Source organism: Canis lupus, chromosome 5, assembly GCF_048164855.1.
Source record: "Canis lupus baileyi chromosome 5, mCanLup2.hap1, whole genome shotgun sequence".
Taxonomy (NCBI): Eukaryota; Metazoa; Chordata; class Mammalia; order Carnivora; family Canidae; genus Canis; species Canis lupus.
In genome coordinates, this window is record NC_132842.1 from 20,545,496 (window position 1) to 20,568,169 (window position 22,674).

The 22,674-nt window shown below is 37.1% G+C and overlaps 1 protein-coding gene across 1 annotated transcript in view; it reads left to right on the forward strand.

Moving 5' to 3' along the window:
• CUBN (cubilin) overlaps window positions 1–22,674 on the forward strand; it is a 265,984-nt gene that overhangs the window by 222,878 nt on the left and 20,432 nt on the right. The window contains exons 59-60 of the mRNA XM_072825664.1: window positions 460–677; window positions 20,938–21,146. Coding sequence (XP_072681765.1) covers window positions 460–677; window positions 20,938–21,146 — 427 coding nt within the window. The remainder of the gene's footprint in view (window positions 1–459; window positions 678–20,937; window positions 21,147–22,674) is intronic.

Here is a 22,674-nt window from a genome sequence, read left to right on the forward strand (position 1 = left end):
TCTACATTTGAATCCATGATCAATCACTGTAGTGGAAGGGCAGTATGGCAAATTAAGTAGTAATATTTTTAAAAAATGTCTTTCAAAAAGTAATACAGATCACTCTTGCTTATATTTCTATGGCCAGAGCAAATCTTAGGGCTGTGTTGAACCTCGGAGTGTGCACAGAAGGGCAATTCTCCCAAACATCAGCAAAGCAGAGAGCTGCGGAAGTGTGCTAAAGTTTCTGTAACAACCATAATAATCTTAAATGTGAATTTTTGCATATAGCAATCAAATCAGTATAATAGCACATTGTTTCTAATATTTTCTATCAGGTAAAGCATGGATGTTCTGCTTCTAGCCTTTGTCTTGTTTTTTGTTTGTTTTGTTTTTGTTTTCATTTTTACAAGAACCAAGGGTATGATATAATGGAAATCCAAATGGAGATCATCAATATTAACAAAGTTAATTCCACAGGTTTAGTGATTTTGATGTGGTTCCTTCCACCTTCTGCTCCCAAGACTACCTGGCAATTTATGATGGTTCAAACATCAGTGATCCCCTTCTTGGTAAATTCTGTGGTTCCAACCTTCCACCAAATATTAAGAGCAGCAATCATAGTATGCTTCTGGTATTTAAGACCGATTCATTTCAGACGGCAAGAGGTTGGAAAATAACTTTCCAGCAGACACTGGGTAAGAATTTTGGATATATAAATCTATTTTTCATGACTGTGACTTTTCTGCTTTACTATTTTTATTCACCTGACAGAAGTTGCTTTTCATTTAAATTTTGAGGAATATGTTGCATGTAGTTTTGGTTTTAAAAATTATGTATTTTGATTAACAAAAAATCACTCAACTAATACACCTCTCTGGTATCCAAAGGTAGAGTCTGCCTACACAACCATTTCTTTCCTTCTTTTTCTTTTTTTTTTTTTTAAGATTCTGTTTATTTATTCATGAGACACACACACACACACACACACACACACACACACACACACACAGAGGTAGAGAACACAGGCAGAGAGAGAAGCAGGCTCCATGCAGGGAGCCTGACATGGGACTCGATCCCGGGTCTCCAGGATCACACCCTGGGTTGAAGGCGGCGCTAAACTGCTGAGCCACCTGGGCTGCCCTACACAACCATTTCTAATGAGACCTGAGCCTCATTTTATCACTGATGGAAATGGCAGAAGTTTAGCCTAAAAGCAGGCAAGGGCCCCATTAAGAAAGAAGGCCTCATGACCTGTGTAGACTTTATCCTTAAAATGAAGAAGAGCCTGGGGAGTATTTTAAGTAAGAGCTGCATGGCCAGACTTGGCTTCTGGAGAGATGATAGTGGTAGCAGGGTGGAGGAAGCTGAGGCAAGAGGACCCTATGCCTTGAGAAGAAGCTCATTACAGAATTACGGATGGCACAGGTTGAAGGTTCAAGCTGACACAGTGGGAATGGAAGTAGAAGGAAAAGTAAGAATCTCAGAGAAATTGAGAAGGTAGACTGTATTGGAAGTACAGTTTGGAAGTTGGCAGTACATTGCAGAAGGATAGGATTTGAGGATGATTTCTAGATAAGGGCACCATAGGAGGCTAAGATTTCGGGACAAAATACTATATTTAGGTTAGAGCATTTGTGGTTGGAAGCCTATGAGACACCTAAATGGAGAAAGATGAGAGGAAGTTGGTGCTTGAGAAACGATTTGGGCTGGAGATAGTGATCTGGAAATCTTCTAGAGGTGAAAGAAGAAGCTGGATATGAGGATAAATTGAAGACCCTTTATTCCCACTGCATGTGAGAAATAATTATCTATATAAAATTAACTCAGAACTTGGAATCCTTTAAAATCTAAGTTAGGTCATCCATTCTCTGTTTATCTATACGCATAGTGTCACAGTCTAAGAAAACTTATTCTGACTCTGGAAAGTGCTTTGATTGTTCCATTTGGATACAGACATAATTGATGTTCTGAAAACAAACAGCTCACCAAACGAATCACAAAGTCTGTGGAGTCTCAGAGAGATCTGAGAAGTTTCCAGCACTAAGTATCCTGCTCAGACTCTTTATCTTTATCTTCACCCCCTGCTATAGGTAACCTTCAGCCCTCTGATCCAAAGCCAAGCTTACCTGAAGCTTTCTTTACATTTGATGTGTTGCTTTCTTGTGCATTTCTTGAGGGAAGCAATTAGACGTTTGTGTTGTGAAGGCTTCCCAATACAACATAGACTTCATGACAAATTGTATCAGAAAAGTACTTTGCTACTTAGCTGTATCAACAATAACTTGAAAGCAAGTCTCATAGGTAGTCAGGAAGTATTGCCTCAATAGACTTTGCCTAAGTGAAGTGGCATACAAAACACAGAGGCTATTTTGAAAGAAAAATTCATTTTCCTTTTGAGATTTTTGCACAAAAAAAGCTCATACATTCTTGCCTTTAGCACAGACTTTAGAATCAAATGATGGATATTTGCATTTGCTCTTGCTACCTGCTTTCAAGCTGTTTTTCTTTTTCCTAATATATTCTCACATGACCACCGAAATAATTTTAAAGCACTCTCCACTGCTGTCATCTGTGTGAAGCTTCTTGAGTCAGTGTTCCCTTGCCTCATTAATTACTGGTTTTCTGAGCTACACAGAAGGCATTTGGACTTACTGTGACATATTAAAGTAGCACAGAAGGGAAAATCTTATATTGTCAGAGGCATTGCTCGCGTATGAACACTGGGCTCCTTCGATCAATTACTGTTTTCCTCCAGTCACACTTAGAGGAAGGGTTCAAGTGCCAGGAACAGAAATGGAATGTAATTAGTTTCCAGGGTGGTGCGTATCATGATGGTGACTTTTACCTCTTTTTCATCTTTATAAATGCTTTCAGACACTTGGAAATATCTAAGAAGTGGTTTGGAGTAATCTCTAACAGTAATTTTTTTTTTAACTGAAAACCTAGGTGTTAGTTACCATTTGGCATTGCTTTGGTCTCAGAAAGCCTTTGATACGACACATATAAGTTTGCTGATCATTCTGTATAACTTCAGTTTTGTGTTTTTGTTTGTGGTAAGGAAGTAGGAGAAATAGCAATGAGAGTAGATTGAATTCTAGGGTTTATAGAATCTTTTAGTTATGTATGTGGATTTTTTTAAAAAAACAAACTTAGACTTGGCCACCGGGATGCACCTTTCACATCTGTCTTATCCATTTAAAACCACCCCACTTTCCCACAGAGGGGAGAGCACCCGTGTAGACCTGACAGTGAATTTTCAACGGTCACATGAATTTTCAACAGTGAATGTCCAAAACTGTCAGTTCAGCCTGGAAAACAGTATTTTCACAGAATAAATCATTGGTGTGAAGCGGAGACCATTTTAGTGTGTGACATCTCAGTTTAGTTCATCTTGACTAACACACTAGAGTTGTGCAAAATTTCCAATTAGATGATACATTTGACAATACTTTATATATGTCTGCCTCATTTTTTCAGAAGTCAAAAGGCCTCACTCATGTAACTCATGTAACTATGTGATTATGAAGTGAACTCCTTCTTCACTTGTATTGCTAATGGTCAGAACAAATTTGGGGCATATATCCCATGGTTGATTGTTAATTACTAAATATGTAGAGAAACTGAGTTTCCTCCTTTCATGGAACTTCTATGTTAAAGGTCCATAATGCATGGGGTATAAGGTAAAGAGAAAGCAAGGCCTTCACAGGGCCTAATATCTAACTATAATACGAATCTGCCTTCTTCTCTTGCCCTCTGGACCCCAGGACCCCATGAATAATTGATCCTGAGAGAAGATAACCAGCAAAGCGATGATCTCAGGCATTAGGGATCTGTGAAACTCTGAAATTATCTAAGTGTTTTTCTCAAGAGAATTAGCTTTCGTCTGATTGTCATTGGTATCAATGATCTTATAAAGTGTAAAAAGCCACCATCAGCCCCATGAATTTGGCTGAAATGAGAATGCTATATAGTGCAGAATTGACATTGATAAGTATCCTTTATTCTCTTCATTTCTGCTAGTTGAGCTTTTGCCCCTCCTTGGCCACCAGGGGCTGCTTTGGCCATGGCAGTGCTTACACGTGTGTCTTGTGAAGCATTTCAGACTTGCAAACATGTTTTTAAGCTTTCTTTTTCTAAAAAATTTATTCAATTGTATTTATTTATTCATGAGATATGCAGAGAGAGAGAGGCAGAGATATAGGCAGAAGGAGAAGCAGGCTCCCTGCGAGAGCCTGATGCGGAACGTGATCCCAGGATCCCTGGATCATGACCTGAAACAAAGGCAGATGCTCAACCACTGAGCCACCCAGGCACCCCTGTTTTAAAACTTTCAGAGGCCCTGTTGCTTCTTATTGTCCTGGTCTCATGTCAGAGTGCTGCTCTTCAGTCTTACTCATGGCATGCTCATCACATTAGACACCAAACTTCCAGATATTTGATTAGATCAGTGATTTAAAGTACATTTATTTGTGTAATACTGTGGTAATTCCATTTTTTAAAGTAATGTATTCATACCACTTTAGCAAAATGTTAGTGTCAAAAATTGACCCTGACCTAATTAGGTATGAGATTGGTAGGCATTTGGATCAAGGAGAGAGTAAAGAGTGACCCTTCAGGATGACATGTCCTAGAAGAACAAGGACGTCACCCTGGAGAAGATGGCAATATCAGGGACAAAGGGATGTCAATGACTAGAGGTTTTCTTCACCTAAGGCTGGAAGCATTGGACGTGTGACCAAAGTTCCCACCTCCCTGTGGTCCACAGTCCCTCTGCTGAGGATGAGGGCCATTGCCTGTCCCTTCCTCGAGTATGTGCCATATAGAAAACAAGTCAGATGGCAATACAGTCAGATTCACAGACCTTGCTGTGAGACAAAAGCAAAAATACCAAAGTACATGATTAACAAAAACAAAATGAATTGTGCTCCACAAAGATGGAAACACTCCCAGATGGGAAGAGCTGTAGACCAGAAAGCAGGTGGCCATGACCTAATCGTTCCATTATATCATTGCCTGGTAAGATGCTTTAGAAAATCCTATAACACTTTTCACCTCTATTTTTAGCCACTAAAAAAAGGTCAGTTTGAAAATTATTATTTTATTCCATTTAAGAATGTGATAGGGATAAAGTAGTTAATTCCTGTAAAGTTCCTTAGATGTCAAAGAGAAAGACTGTTATGTTATCAGAAAGTAATGTTGCGGTCTTAAACTTTTGTAAGGCTCCATGACCTGCTCCACTCTCTCTGTCAGGTGGGGAAGAGGTGTATGTATAGCTGGGGTCACCATCATCAATAGGACCACTCCATGGTGCAATGATTTTTTTTGTTCATTCTTATTCACTTTGCACTGAAATCTAACCAGCAAATCCTCAAGTATGTTTTATAACCTAAATCTGAAATCAAAAACTAAATTTTAATTAAATTCTAACCCCTTGCAGAGGCCTAGCACATAACTGATACACCATGAACATGGGCTGTGTGAATGCATTAAAGAATAAGTAGATACATTATACCTACTTAAGAATTAATTACTTTATAAGTAATATAAATGGCATACTATGCATTGCATTGTATCTAGATGTGCCTTCTTCTCAATTATGGTTCATGTGGTTCAGCTGTGACTCGAGGTAGCAAATTGAATCATTTTCATCCTCAGAGAATTGGGGGTACTAGATCAGACTCAACCTTGGGTCATGTGTATCTGGCCCCTGGATTTTTGCCCACTGCCATAACATCTGGAAAATGTCTCTCTAACATACTAAACGAAGGCCCTGGGAGCAGCGAGAGGAAGCTGAGGGAGTTGAACCTGAGTTTGTTGATAGGAGGGGACAGGAGGAGGAAAGGGGAGACAAAGGCAATGAGAGTCTGCAGCCCCAAAGATGGAAAATGTGGTCAAAACAGATGGAGAAACATATAACAACGTGTCAAAATCAGACTCTGGTTTCTAGTTATTTTTTCAGTTTCAGTTTTGGTGTTCAGTTTGGACTTTGAGAGGCATTCTAAAATTCTGTAGCTAAACGATAAAAGAATAAACTTAAAGAACGTTCAGTGACTCTAAATATTGATGTGTGTATGTTTCCATGGGCTTCTTAACAGCCTGATAAAAGCTGCCAAACCATATTACTTTTAAAAGCAAAAAAGTGCAGTAAGAGAGTTGAGTTATAACTTGAATAATTTCATAAATCACTGCTCAAGTAACTCTCAGTTTAGCAGTAATGAGGGTATTACTCGAAAGCACTGGTGTTTGTTCTCTCTCTCTTTTAAGATTTTATTTATTCATGAGAGACAGAGAGAGAGAGGCAGAGACCCAGGCAGAGGGAGAAGCAGGCTCCATGCAGGAAGCCCAATGTGGGACTTGATCTCCTGTCTCCAGGATCAAGCCGTGGGCTGAAGGCGGCGCTAAATTGCTGAGCCCCCTGGGCTGCCCTGTCTGTTCTCTTAATGTCATTTAAGACATTGAAGCCTGAGAATGAGATGAGCTGAAATTGTACACCCATTTGCAGAAAACTAGATTGAGCTTATTTCCGTCCTTTCTAAGCCTTTTATCTTTCACTGGTGATTGGATTTCCCTTGAGAGATGATGTCAAAGACAATGTTATCTGCAGTTTCTTCCTTGTGGGTTTTATTGAAAAGGTTTTTTTGCTGAGCAGAGAATTTGGGGCTACAGTAAAGAAAACAACAATGAGTAGTTCACCAAAACGTTACAAAAGCAAGTAGACAGGAGTAAAATCCTGTCTGCAAAAGGAAAGGAAAGGAAAGATTTTTATTAAAATATCTTCCAACATCAGAACCTATGCCCCCACCCCCTGGAACAACCAGATTGCCATGCGTGGTCTTGAAGAGTAGGGCTGCTGTGGGGAAAAATAAAATCCGACAGTATTGTGGAGACTAAACCAAGTGATAAAATTGAATTAGTGGTAAATCATAAGATAACACTAGAAAACATTTGGGTGAGCGAGAGCTGGGAAGCAATTATCACTTCATAACCTTAAGGCACATCAGTCCTCCTCAAAATGGAATCTAGTCTTATCTCAGATGTTCTCAAAACCGAGTGTTTTGAGTTAAATTACTTGTAACCACAGAATCCCTATAATAATTAATATTATCCTTACTCGGATCAGCTTGACTTTGATGTGTTTGCAGAAGCATAAATGCAAACTATCTGTGGTCAGCATTAAAAAGAATTATTTGGTTGTAAATCAGTTGTTTAGAAATGAAACATCGGGCAGCCTGGCTGGCTCAGCGGTTCAGCTCCACTTTTGGCCCAGGGCATGATCCTGGAGTCTCAGGATTGAGTCCCACGCTGGGATCCCTGCACGGAGCCTGCTTCTACCTCTGCCTGTGTCTCTGCCTCTTTCTCTCTCTCTCTCTCTCTGTGTCTCTCATGAATAAATGAATAAAATATTTTTTAAAAAAGATAGAAATGAAACATCATTAGGGCCACGGGACTGTATTTTTCTTGTCGTGATATCCGAAAAATCTGTTAATTTTTTGTGGTGGCTGTACATTCTGCTCATTCCCAAATGAAGACATCGCAAAGTCCCAGGGCAAAATGATAGTGACCGCCTGTCCCCAGCATCCCCTCTGTGCCAGATGTAGGACAGAGACTTCCTCTAGATGGTCTCTTTTAATCCTCACAACTGCCCATGAGACGGGGATTACCCCATTTTACAAAGGAACAAATAAGAAGTGAAGAGATTAAGCAATTTGTCAGGGGTCAAAGTGTTTGTGAGAGGCAAAAGCAAGCTGTGGACCAGGTCTGATCATCTCCCAGATTCACTGTTTTCCTATTCCGCCCCCATCATCTCTGTGGCAGGCAATCAACATTGCCAGTGACTAAGAGGGATCCTGGGGGTGCATTTTCTGAAAGACAGGTCATCATTTCTTTAATTCCTCTTTGGCATAGATAGAGTTACTTTTTTCCATTTTCATCTTCTCTTTGATACTGCCTGCTGTTACCAGCATTTCAACTTGTACCTAGCCCCAAATAGTGTATTTACACATCTACTATTACTACATAAATTATTTGCATAGCTACAATTTTATAAAACACTTATACTATGCTGATTATGTTTTTAATATATTGTATAATGTATATATAGTATATCTTTTATAATATATATCTATGGTTTATATTATGTTTATATTTACATTAAAGATCATATATGCATATGCAATATACATATAATATATGCATATTATAGCTCATAATACATAATATAATAATTTAAAAATAGATATGCAATAAAGTCACATTATCTTTCTGATGTTGACAAATGTCAGACAAATGTCACATCTGTCTTATTGGCTTTGTGTGGCATATTGATAAAGAATTAGAACAGTTATGTGGAATATAATTGCCTTGGAATGTAAGAATAATAGAACTCTATGGCAAATAAAACCCTCTAGTCCACAATTATGGCTTCCAGTTTAGTAAAATTCCTCACCACAGAATTCTAATAAAATGAAGGAATTTGGGTATTTATTTTTATGATTTAACCCTGATTGGTACTCTTATAATGATTAGTTTATGAATTGGGCAGCTAAGTCACAGAAGGCATTATGAACTTTGCCAAGGTCACTTAGCAAGTCTTGAGCAGAATTGGGAAAGTAATTCCTGTCTCCACTTTGTCTCCACCAAAGTAATAAAAGTTGAATTATCCATTGCACAATGCATAAGCTAATATATGAACAAGAACAACAAAAAATTATTATTTAAAAGCTAAGGGAAACTGGGTCTGGTTTTATGAATTCCACTTCTTCCATATTGAAATCTATTTTATAACTGAAGAGCAAGTTGCTATTAAGCCTTCTTTCTCTAAAGAGAACATTTTAAGAAATTTTATAACTTTTTGATTTTGTAATTGTCAGTGTAAAAATAAAGTCATACTTCTTTTATTTTTTATAGAATAATTGACATACAGATATTGTATTAGTTTCAACATTACAACATAGTGTTTTAATATTTGTATAACGTTACAAAATGGTTACCACTGTAAGTCTAGCTACCATCTGTCATGATGCAAAGTTATACAAACTTATGGACTATATTCCCTATGCTGTGCATTACATCTCAAAGTCTTACTTATTTTAAGACTGAAAGTTATTTTATAACTGAAAGATTGTACCTATTAATCCCCTTCATCTATGTTGTCTAATTCCCTTACTACTGTAACCATTCGTTTGCTCTCTATCTCTGAGTCTATTTGTTTTGTTTAATTTGCTCATTTATTTTGATTTTAGATTCAACATGTAAGTGAAATCATATGGTATTTGTCTTTCTCTGGCTTATTTCACTTAGCGTAATAATACCTTCTAGGTCCATCTATGTTGTTGCAAACGGCAAGATTTCACTTTTATGGCCAAATAATATTCCATTGTGTGTATGTACATATGTATATAACATCATCTTCATCCATTCATCCATCTATGGACATGTACTTTGATTTGGTATCTTGGCTATTGTAAACAATGTTGCAATGAACATGGGAGTGCCCATGTCTTTTTAAATTAGTGTATTCATTTTCTTCAGATAAATACCTAAAGGTGGAATTTGTGGATCATGTGGTAGTTCTGTTTTTAATTTTTGGAAAAATTTACTGTTTTCCACAGTGGCTGCACCAATTTCTATTTCCACCAACAGCACAAGAAGGTTTCCTTTTTCTCCATATCCTTGCTAACACTTACTGCTTCTTGTCTTTTTTTATAATAGCCATTCTGATTGGTATGAGGTGTAAATCATACTTCTTTTATATAATGTAGCTGCCACCTTAATGTAACTTGTAATTTACAACTGATTAAATTTACTCTGCTTGCTGAAATCTAATACTCAGAGATTAAATTTACTTAAGTAATAGACCTGACATCATTCATCATTGGAAACTTTTAGCTAAAGAAGTGTTTTTCTATAAAAACACTATCTCTTAGGCAGTGTTTTAAATCATTCAGAGATATTTTTATTACTATCCTGCTAATTGTTCCTTGGCAATCACATCTGTGCTAAAAATCAACTAAATTAGCTTTAAAAACAGGTTAATCCATAGGACAAACATGTTTAAGTACATATGTTTGTCCATAAGACAAATGTGTTATTTTGTTAAAAAATATAAGTACATACAAAAATATAAGTACATATGTACATAAGTACATACGTGCACATGTACATAGACATAATGTGCGCACAACCACTTTATAAATCAAGAAATATATTTAACCCCAAAAATTCCCCTTGATGTTAGAGGCAGAGATCCATCCAGTAACTATTTACATTTTCTATTCATTCCTTCATTGTTTATTCAACAATACTCACCAGCTACTTGCTGTGCAGGCGGTGCGCTTCTCCTTAGGAATACAAAAATGAACTGAACAAGGTCCCTATTCCTGAGAGGATCATTCGAGTAGAAGAGCTAGTGATTGTAAATTCGGTGCAATAAATGCTTTTTGACAGAAGTATGTGCAAAGGACAGTTGAGGCAGAAAAGAAGAGACCTGCGATACTTTGGTGTTGAGTAAAGAGGACACAGGATATTTAGAGAAAGCATCACAGAGAATGTAAATCCTGAATTGTAGTGTGATTGTAAGGAGTGGAAACTCTGGCACAAGACTTCCTGGGTGCCAGTCCAGGTCTTGTCATCCCAACAGTTTTGACCTTGGACACTTTACTTTTCCTCTCTTCATCTCGATGATCTCCTTTGTGAAATGAACGTACTAAAGTGACCACCTGATAGGGTTGTGGTGAGATTAAATAAAACATTCCCTGGCACTCATTTGGCATGTCATAAATTTCTGTCATAAATGGTAGTAACTTGGAAAGATGAGAAGGCACTCATTGGGAAAACATCTATAGAGAAGAAAAAGCATGTACCAAGTTGCAGGTGCATTCTGTTTCAAAGCCTAAGGAGTGATTTGCACATCATTTGGGAATACTCTGGGGTATGAGGTGGAGAACAACAGGAGCTGAGACAGCAGAGGTAGACAGAAGCTACAGGTGGGGGGCCCCGTATCATATGCAGAGGGGAACCATGAATTGTTTTGAGCTGGAGAGTGCTATGACCTAATGGATTTGTTTTAAAGAGAACAGTCTAGCACCTGTACAGATGATGTTTTGGAGTAGGAGCAGAATTTTATGCAGGGAAAAATTAGGAAAGTATTACAGTTGTTTTGACGGGATGATCAGAGAAGTGGCAGTGTGAAAATTAAAGATGTAGAAAGATGAGAACCAATGGGACACTGTGGTCTTGAAGAAGGTAGTGACACTCTGGAGATACCGCTATCCTAATACAAAATTACCAGGGAAGGATCAGGTTTTGTCGGAGAAAATAATAATTTGGGTTTGGGTATGGAGAATTTGGTGCCTTTACGACAACCAGCTAATGTCCAGTAGTTCATCAATTAGAAGCTCAGTAGCAAGATCTGGGGTAGAGTTTTGCTTGTTTTTACCTTGAAGCAATGTAATGTGGCAATACACATTTAAAATTGTTATATATTCCTGGTGAATTCCCTTGTGTCATTATGAAAATTTTTAAAAATGTTTCTTGTCTTAATGTCATTTCCCTAGCTTTCTTTAAGTTTGTGTTTGCTTGGTATAGTTTTCAATCTTGCCACTTTCAAACTTTTCCTATTTTGAAGAATATATGGTTCTGTTTTACTTTGTCTTTCAGCTTGAGAATTTCATATATTTTCATCTAATGAAATTATCAACATTATTGGGTTTATATAGACCTGTTGTATTAGTTGTTTTCTGTTGGTCATACCTGTTCTTATGTTCCTTTATCCTTTCTTACCTTTTTAAAATTAATTCATTTTTGTCGCTCTACTTTTTAAATCATTGCTTATATATTCTGTTCCTCTCCTTAAGTGATTACATTAGCGATTACAGCATTCAGCCTTGACTCGTTAGAATCTAATTTAAAATTAGCCCTTTTGCCACTTCATAATAAGTGTAAGGACCTTAGAATATTTTAAATCTATTTATCTACTTCCTGTCTTTGTGCTATTAATGTTAATTGTTTTAAATCCACATATAAACACATAAAACATTTGTATTGCTTCATGCAATTCGTAATTATGTGTACTTATCATTGCTGTTGTTTTTTTTTTAATTTTTATTTATTTATGATAGTCACAGAGAGAGAGAGAGAGAGAGAGAGAGGGGCAGAGACACAGGCAGAGGGAGAAGCAGGCTCCATGCACCGGGAGCCCGATGTGGGATTCGATCCCGGGTCTCCAGGATCGCGCCCTGGGCCAAAGGCAGGCGCCAAACCGCTGCGCCACCCAGGGATCCCGATCAATTCATTTCTTTTTGAAGATTTCTCTTTAGTGATTTTTTTTTATTTGTTGCATATCTCCTGGTAAAAATGTCTTTTGGTTTTTGCTTTTCTGAAAATGGTGTTAGTTTGTCTTAAATTTTATGGGATATTTTCTCTGAATATAGAATTCTAGTTTGGCATTTATTTTCATTCTGCCATTTAAGATGCTATTTCTCTATTTTCATCTGATTTCTATCATTTTGGCTAGAAAGTCATTGTAGAATTCTATGTGCCGGTACTTTGAGGGCACTCCCTATCCCTGTCATCCAATTGTAGACTGCTGTACTCCATAGTGAGCTCTCACCATGTGTGCGTGTGCATGTGTGTATGTGTGTATGTATGTGTGGGTTAATTTTCGCCATTCTGATGGGTGTATATTAAGATCTCACTGTGATTTCAATTTGCACTTTCCTAATGGTGAACAATTTCAGGTGATTTTTTGTCATATATAAGCCTACTTTGGTGAAATAATCTATTTTTATCTTTTGTCTATTTTCTAATTGGATTTTTTTCTACTGTTGTATTTTTGAGAGTTCTATACATATCCTCATAGTTGTCCTTTCTTACGTATGTGGTTTGCAAATATTTTCTCCCAGCTCATAACTTGCCTTTTCATTCTCTGAACAAGACCTCTCTTAGAGTAAAATGTTTAACTTTTATAAAGTCCAATTTATCAATTTTCCTTTTTGTATATCCTCCTTTTGGTGTCAAGGCTAAGAATTATTTGCCTACTCTGAGGTCCTAAAGATTTTCTGCTATGATTTCTTCTAAAGGATTTATGGTTTACATTTTTGGTAATGTTTATGTCTATCATCCAGTTAGAGCTAATTTTTGTTTAAGGTCTGACATTTAGATTGAAATTAGGTGGGTTTTTTTTGCCTCGTGATGTCCAATTATTTTAGCAATATTTATTGAAAAGACTACCCTTTCTCCACTGATTTGTGTTTGCAGCTTTGTAAAAAAGAATCAGTCGAGTGTATTTGTGTGGATCTATTTTTGTAGAGTTTTTTTTTAAGATTTTTTTTTTATTTATTCATTTGAGAGAAAGCATGCAAGGGAGAGCATGAGCATGAGCAAGGGGAAGAGGAGAGGGCAAAGAAGGTCCCCACTGAACAGGAGGCCTAATGAGGGGCTGATCCCAAGACCTCAAGATCATGACCTGAGCCGAAGGCAGACACTTAACTGACTGAGCTACCCAGGCACCCCTATTTCTGTGTTTTCTCTTCTATTCCATTGATCTATGTGTCTAACTCTCCACCAATATCATACTGTCTTGATTATTATAGGTATATGGTAAACCTTAATATCAAGTGGAATGATTCCTCCAACTTTATTCTTCTTTGTCATGATGGTTTTTAAATATTCAAAGACCTGTATTTTAAGATGTAAATTTTAAAGAAGGCATTTTTTAATATGAACAGAAAGATCTTGCTGGGGTTTTGATTTGATAAGAATTGCATTAACCCTATGCCTCAATTTAGGAATAATTGACATCTTTACTATATTGAGTCTTCCAATCCATAAATATGTATGTCTCTCCATTTAGTTAGGTATTCTCAGATTTATTTCATCATCTTGTAATTTTCAGCACACAGATCCTGTATATGTTTCATGAAGTGCATACCAAAGGATTTCCTTTTCTTTGGAGCAATTGCATTTTTATTTTTTTAAATCTTTTATTTAAATTCTAGTTAGTTAACATATAGTATAATATTAGTTTCAGTGCTAGTAATTATATTTTTAATTTTGGTTTCCACATGTACATTATTAGTATATGGAAATGTGACTGATTTTTGTATATTGCCCTTATATTTTGAATTCTGCTGAACTCACTAGTTTTAGGAGTTTTCATGTAAATTCTTTGTATTTTCTACATCTGAAATAGTGGCAATTCTATTTCTTCCTCTCCAGTCTGTGTATATATATTTTTTCTTGCCTATTAACTGGAAAGAATTCCAATTCTCTGTTGAATAAGAGTGGTGAGAAAAAAATATCCTTGCCTTGCTCCTGATTTTAAGATGAAGACATTTAGTTTTTCACCATTAAGTGTCATTATGGCTATAGGTTTTTGTGGATGCTCTGTTCAAGTTGAGAAACTTCCTTTCTATTCCTAGTTTGCTGAGAGTTTTTATCATGAATGCATGTTGGATCTTGTTAAATCCTTTACTGTATCAGGTAATATGATCATATTAGTTTACTTAGTAAATCATGTTTTTAAAATTTCAAAGTTAGTGAGAATGATTCTAATGAAATGCCCTGGGACTGATGATGCATGCATAAAGTGTTTTCAGTAATACCTAATTAATGCAAAATTAGTAAAAAAGATAATAAAATTATCCTGTTTGTTATACATTTTATTGTTCTTTTTCTAGTGACGTAGCTACTGATTAGTTGCTGAAACTACCTTTCTTTTAGTATTTTAGTTTTATGCTTCCCAAATATTGCCAGACTAAATACATGATCTAAGTGAAATTAGGCTGGGTCTCAAATAGGATTTTTAAAATGAGTCAAATTGGGTGATATTACTAAAAACAAACAAAAACAAAACATACAATTCATGTTGCAAAAACCATTATGTGGTTTTTCTAGTATAACATCAATATAATATCTGAAAGGTTATAAATGTTTGAGGTTGGGAACTAGAAAAATAAATCCAATTTGCTTTTATTTATTTTTTTTTATAAATTTTTTATTTATTTATGATAGTCTCACAGAGAGAGAGAGAGAGAGAGAGGCAGAGACACAGGCAGAGGGAGAAGCAGGCTCCATGCACCGGGAGCCTGACGTGGGATTCGATCCCGGGTCTCCAGGATCGCGCCCTGGGCCAAAGGCAGGCGCCAAACCGCTGCGCCACCCAGGGATCCCCCAATTTGCTTTTAGAGGAAAAGACAAAACAGGTTCATCTAGAACATAGTTGAATTTTTAAAAATGAATTCTCTGCTCGAGGGCAATTGAATAATGCAGCTTTGAAAATCACAGCAAGATTTAGTCAAAGAAAGGATTACGGAGCTCTAACTCTGTGTCTCCTGGGGTTGAAAGGAAGCTCTCCTGGTGCACCCCCATTTCCCTAAAGCACCAGCCTTCAATGTATTTGTATTCTGTTTCCTGTGCTTCAGTCTGCAACCTTCAACTACAGGCTAAAGCCCCAGCTGGCTCACTGGGAAACAGGAAAATGCCTGAAGTCAGGCCAATCTTTATCTGTAAGTATAGCTTGCCATTCACTATGTGTCCAAGGGGTGGCTGTTCCAGAGGCAGAGAGAGATCCTATCCAGAAAACCTTAATCAAACATCAACCACAAAAATGTCAATTCTCATGATAACTATTTAGAAATGCACCTGTCTCCAGTAAAGACTTCAAGATATTTTCTCTTAGATAAAATAACTATTTTTCTTTGTTGAATTTTTCTTGGCTTGAGCTTCACTCGGAAGTTTAATTATCAGAGGGAAATAATTTCAGATTCAGTTACTGATTTTTAATTCAGTAGATCTCAACCCACATTCCCTGCTTACTGTGGGTTTATATTTCCAATATTTCTTTAGCCAAATATTTTCTTTCTCTCAAGAAGTAGCTCTTTTGTAGGAAGTGTTGCCAGTTTTAGGGAAGATGATTAGACTGACATTTGTTCTCAGGTGCAGGGATTGCTATGACAGAGTATTCTTTTTTTTTTAATATAAATTTATTTTTTATTGGTGTTCAATTTGCCAACATATAGAATAACACCCAGTGTTCATCCCATCAAGTGCCCCCCTCAGTGCCCGCCACCCAGTCTCCCCACCCCCTGCCCACCTCCCCTTCTACCACCCCTCGTTCGTTTCCCAGAGTTAGGAGTCTCTCATGTTCTGTCTCCCTCCCTGATATTTCCCACTCATTTTTTCTCCTTTCCCCTTTATTCCCTTTCACTATTTTTTATATTCCCCAAATGAATGAGACCATATAATGTTTGTCCTTCTCCGATTGACTTATTTCACTCAGCCTAAACCCTCCAGTTCCATCCACGTCGAAGCAAATGGTGGGTATTGGTTGTTTCTAATGGCTAATATTCCATCATATACATAAACTACATCTTCTTTATCCATTCATCTTTCAATGGACACCGAGGCTCCTCCCACAGTTTGGCTACTGTAGACATTGCTGCTATAAACATCGGGGTGCAGGTGTCCCGGCGTTTCATTGCATCTGTATCTTTGGGGTAAATCCCCAGCAGTGCAATTGCTGGGTCCATGACAGAGTATTCTTGACACAGTATGACTGAGGGAGAAGGTACTGATGGATAGGAGTTTGCTGGATGGTAGGATGTATGTAGTAACAAGGAAGATAATGGATTTATGGTGCTGAACAGCATGTCAAGGTTAAGGGCCGATACTACTTAAAAAGGGCAGGGGGGAGATATAAAAATATCTATATAATAAATGAATATTAATGTTTTGTGTGCAAAACTATTTCATCATCACAGAGTTCTTTCTGATATATCCTGTAATTGTTGAAATATGGAAATATAGAACTAGTAATGTGGGAAAGCACTTTTTGGTAAAGGATCCTCCTTTTGCTAATAATCGTCTCTGTATTTCCCCAAAGACATACATTTATGGTTCCATTTGCTGTAGGAGGAGCAGAAGCAAAGAGCAGTTACACTATGTTTAAAGATTAAAGTGGGGAAAGCAGAGCAATTTTAAGCATTTCCTGCACCAACAAATACTGAAAGTTGTTTACTCATGCAATATTATATTACATTAGTTATTTGACTATGCACTCAGATAGTATTTTACTCATATAATATTCTTTAAATATAATATGAATTATATAATTCATTCACATAATGTTATACTTACTTCAATTATTCAAATATTTTGACCAGGATTGTCTGATGATAATGTTCATTCTCCTTTTTTTTTAATATCATGTGTATATTCTATGAATTAAACAATGTGTCCTATTATAGTTTAATAGCTCAAACAAGCTATTTGTGTATTGGTTGGCTATTGCCACAATGTTGCATAATAAACCATCCAAAATTCAATGGCTTATACCTATAACATTTATTTTTATCCCTTATGAGTTGGCAGATGGGTTTGTCTGCCTGTTCCAGGCTACAGCTTCATTGCACTTGGCTTTACAGTTCAGGCTGGATCCAGGCCTGCTCTATGTGAATCCCTTTCTCCTTCATTAGCAGCTACCTAGGACATGACCTCTTGGTGTATGGAGCACAGGAGCAGAAACCAAAAAATACAGAACCCATTTAAGACCTCTTCTTACTTCAAGACCATTAATATTCTTTTTTTTTTAATTTTTTAAAATTTATTTATGATAGTCACACAGAGAGAGAGAGAGGCAGAGACACAGGCAGAGAGAGAAGCAGGCTCCATGCACCGGGAGCCCAACGTGGGATTCGATCCCAGGTCTCCAGGATCGCGCCCTGGGCCAAAGGCAGGCGCCAAACCGCTGCGCCACCCAGGGATCCCAAGACCATTAATATTCTGAAGCCTAATGCCAGTCACTTGGCCAAGCCTAACATTAAGTAAACAGAAAAGCATACTCTGTCCATTCTAATGTGAAGAGAGGGGCTAAAGAATTAAGAATTATCCAATCTACCAGTCAGTCTGTGGAAGCACACACCAATGATTTTTGGGTTCCCTGGAGGGAAAGTGTGTCTATCTTATGACATCAGTGTAGTAGGGGTACTATTGGTTAATAAGTGTATATAATGGCACCACTGTACCCAAGTACAATCATCATTTTGCCCTTATTAACCTATTAGTAACAATTAATAAACAAGTGGTGATAAGATAGCTTGAACTTTTAAAAATAACATTTAATTTTTAAAGCAGATGCATTGGGATCCCATTGGGTGGCTCAGTGGTTTAGCGTCTGCCTTCAGCCCAGGGCGTGATCCTGGAGACCCAGGATCGAGTCCCACATCAGGCTCCCTGCGTGGAGTCTGCTTCTCCCTCTGCCTGTGTCTCTCATGAATAAGTAAACAAAATCTTTAAAAATAAATAAAGCAGATGCATTAATAGAATAAAGCTAGCAATAACAATTTCTAGTATACAAACCTCCAACACTTTACCCTTTCTGCCTCCAGCCCAGACTGTGACTAGGTCCTCTCTCCTGGTCTCGTATCTTCCCGTTCCACCCCCTTCCATGTAATGCTACTACCAGATACATTTTTAGATCAAAATTGATTAGAAAGTGCATTATGACCCTACTACTCTTCTAATCAAAAATCTCAGGTACATCCCCATTATCCACAGAATAAAGTCTTAGGGTCAAGTTCTATGATCTACAGTTGAGGCTCTCTACAGAACAGCCTATCCTGTTTCCCAGTCTTCTTGTATTTCATGGACTCTATGGTGTTTGTTAACAGAATTATGCTTTCCTATGCATATAAGGTAAATTCTTGTCCACTGCATCTTTGTTTATGAAGTTCCTTTATCCTGGAATTGCCAATACCAATCACATTTCTACATGGTCTTGTCCTGTTGTCCTTCAAGACCCAAATCAAATGTTACCTCTTCCTTGGACATTCTACATCCTCATAGCCTGAAGTAATCTCTCCCTTCCTGCAAAACTCACAAGACTTCTCTGCCTCTTTTATGGTACCTGTTTTATTCTAGATTGTATTATCATTATTTATCTATGTCTTATCACTTCTGTTGGACTACCATTTATCTTTTCCCACCTCAATAATAAATATTTTTCTTTGACTATTGGAATAATATTTAATGGGATGCCTAGGTGACTCAGTTGGTTAAGTGTCTGACTCTTGGTTTTGGTTCAGGTCATGATATCAGGGTTGTGAGATAGAGCCCCACATTGGCTGTGCATTCAGTGGGGAGTGTGCTTGTGATTCTTTCTCTCCCTCTGCCCTTTGCCCCCTCCTCTCCCTTCCTCTCTCAAATAAATAAATATTGGGGTACCTGAGTGACTCAGTTAGTTAAACATCTGCCTTTGGCTTAGATCATGATCCCAGGGTCTTGGGATAGAGTCCTGCATCAGGCTCTTTGCTTCTTGCCTGCCTCTTCCTCTGCTTGTGCTTTCTCTTGCTCTCTCACTCTCTGACAAATAAATAAATAAATAAATGAATAAAATCTTTTAAAAAAAGTAAATAAAATCTTTAAAAATTTTTTTGAATAAAAATCCCAGTATTTAATAAATAAATACATTTGTCAATTCAATAGTACCCCCAAGTCATTGTTCTTCCCAGCTCTGCATGTTAATCAGGGTGAGGGGCTTTCTTAAGTAACAAGCAGTTCACATTGGATATAAAAGCTGCGCAAACTCCAATTCTTTCTTTAGTTTGCAGGCTTATTTCATGTGAACAGAATCATTAGCAATATGTAGTTCAGCCCTGCGCATTGCTTTGGTTTCAGAATAATTATGTCCTAGATTCCATCTATGGATTTATCAGGGGCTGGGCCTTTGGAAGCTTTTCCACTCCAGGAAATGTCTTACTACACAAATAATCTATAGTTTTACCTGACTTTGAAGCTATGGACAGGGCATTCTGACCTACTAAATAATGCACCCATGCTGAAAAACACTTGGCATATTTGATATCCTTTGCTAGTAAGGAGGGCCACCATTGTTTCCATTTCCTGAGGAGCTCCAAGGCCAAAATCTTAGCGCCCCCTGATGTTGCAAGCAGTGCTTTCACCGTTAAGATAAATACAATGAGACAAATGAAAGGCCAATGTCAGTGAGATTTAACTTTGGAACTAATAATACTCTATATTTGGGCAGAAGATAAGCCTTACGAACATTACTTTATCTTAATCTCGATTCCTACTGGGATTATTTTGAATTTAGTCATGCTCATGGTTTCAAAATCGTTCAGTTTGTTGCACTTCTCACATCATTTCTGAAGAATTGCCTTGGACTGTGAAATGAACAAAAGTAGGTCCTATGTTCTGAGGATTTTGTTCTGTATTTTTTTCATAGTTGACCATTCTGTCATCTTGAGAGGATTCTTTATCTCCCCTTTCTATTTTTATTATGAATTTCAAAGTTTTTATTTCAAAATAGTTTTTTTGTTGCCAATAAAGGTCTTTTTCAGCTTCCCTTTCTTTTTGGAAAAAAAACAATCAACTATAGTGTGTGTTTTAATATAAATTGGGCTGTAGTGTTAAATGTGTGTAGTGTTAAATGCCCCTCAGCCTCTTTCTAACGGATTATTTACATAAAAGGTTTGTTGGAAGCCAATTATCTTGGAGTGTTGGGTAAATTCTTCATAAATTCAGTATTCAATCTGATAGTGTTCATAAAAGCAGAACATAAAATACGTTCATGGCTTCCACAAGCTTTATTATGCAAAATACTTTATTTTCTAAAAAATTGGATTTTTCAAGGATAGAAAAAAACTTCAATAAATATCAACAGTTCTAAAAATGCATATAAAACTAAATATGGTCCCCCACTTTTCTAGGTAACTAGACAGGGGACCGAAGGTTAGGTCATAGGCATAGAAAGGAAGTAAATAACAAGTGGAAACAACACTCACATAAGCCCATGGAAGCCTGGTGCACCATATGATAATGTTCGTACAAGTGTGACCAAAATAGTTTCTAACTATGTGATTTTACTATACTCTCCATGTAAAATTTAAGATCTTTTCTCTTTGGTTTGTGTAGTGATGTGTCTTTGTTTTAACACAGGGCCTCAGCAAGGATGTGGTGGTTATCTGACAGGTTCAGATAATACCTTTGCCTCTCCTGATTCTGACTCCAATGGAAGATATGACAAGAATTTAAACTGTGTATGGTTCATAATTGCACCAGTAAACAAACTAATTAAACTTACCTTCAATACATTTGCTCTGGAGGCACAAAGTGCTATGCAAAGATGCATATATGATTATGTAAAGGTAAGGCTATTACATTTCTTAACAGTCTTCTAACCCAGACTTTAGTATGATATGGGACAGTTTATACCATTCGGGAAGTCATGAAAATACTGAATAATGCTAATTTTTAAAATGACATATTCTTCAAGGTATAACATTTATTATTTTGTCTTGTTTTTAATTTTTTTGAAAGATTTTATTTATGATTTTGAGAGAGAAAGTGAGCACAAGCAGAGGGAAAGGCAGAAGGAAAGGGAGAAGCAGACTCTCTGCTTAATAGGAAGCCTGACCCAGGGCTTGATCTCAGGACCCCAGGATCATGACCTGAGCTAAAGGCAGACACTTAACCAACTGAACCACCTGAGTGCCTCGTATTATTATAGATATTCTGTCTTCATATCAAGTTAATCTTTAACATGGATGACTCAGAAATTTCATGTGGCTTCTAACACTAGCTTTAAGAGTCCTTGTTCATCTGTGCTTTGTCAAGAGATTATCTTTAGGAAGATGGATTGTATGGAAAGAGATACTCAAAAGGCCTTTGGCAAATCCTAAAATGAAGTTTCTATATTTACTTTCCATATTACCTATAGATGTAGAAAATAGCTTAGATCTGAAGTCCCTTTAAAAGGAAATCAAGAAACTTTTCTGTTCAATTTTAATGATTCATTAGTATTACATTATTGTGCCTATAAGGCTATATGAATTTAAAGTTTTTTTCTTTTATTTAAGTAATCTCTATACACAATGTGGGGCTTGAACCCATAACCTGGAGATCAAGAGTTGCATGCTTCTACAATTGAGCCAGCCAGGCGTCCCTGAATTCAGATTAAACTTTCTAAGTAGTATCAGCCAGTGCATACTACTACACTTTTGTGGGGAAAACAACCAACATGGAAAGATTTGTGCCCATGAGGAGCTTGAATCCGATTGTAGAAGTAGTGGATGATGCACGCAAATCAACAATAAGCGGTTCAGGACAGTCAATATTGAAAGTGCCAATTAATGCATTGGATAGAGGCCCAGAACAATGTGCAAGTTTAAAAGACAAGAAAGTTCATGATGATCTGGTGTGAACAAGAAAAGCTTCACAGAGTGAGGGATAGCTTATGAAGTCAAGAGAGAAGGCATCCCAGGCAAGGGCCACATAAAATGAAGGGAAGTACAGAAGTTAGCATATGAATGTTTTTGGAAGAGTGAACGAACTTACTTTACTGGAGCAGAATATCACAAACAAGTAGCAAGAAATGAGATTGCCTAAGTGGAGAAATACCCAGATCACAAAGAATCTTGAAAAGTGAAACAGGAAGGAAGGAAGAAGAAAGGAAGGAAAGTCAAACTAATGAATTCAGATTTTATGCATTTGAAAATAAGGAGGAATTGAAGGTTTTCCAATGAGCAATATGATGAGAGCAGTATTTAAGGAAGACTGATATAGAATAAGCATTGGAAGTAGGTGGTGAGCAGAGTCTGGAATTAAGACCCAAGGAAGGGGTTACTTTTAGGTAAGGAGGGTACAGAGATGGAGATGTCAAGCCTAATGCAAGAT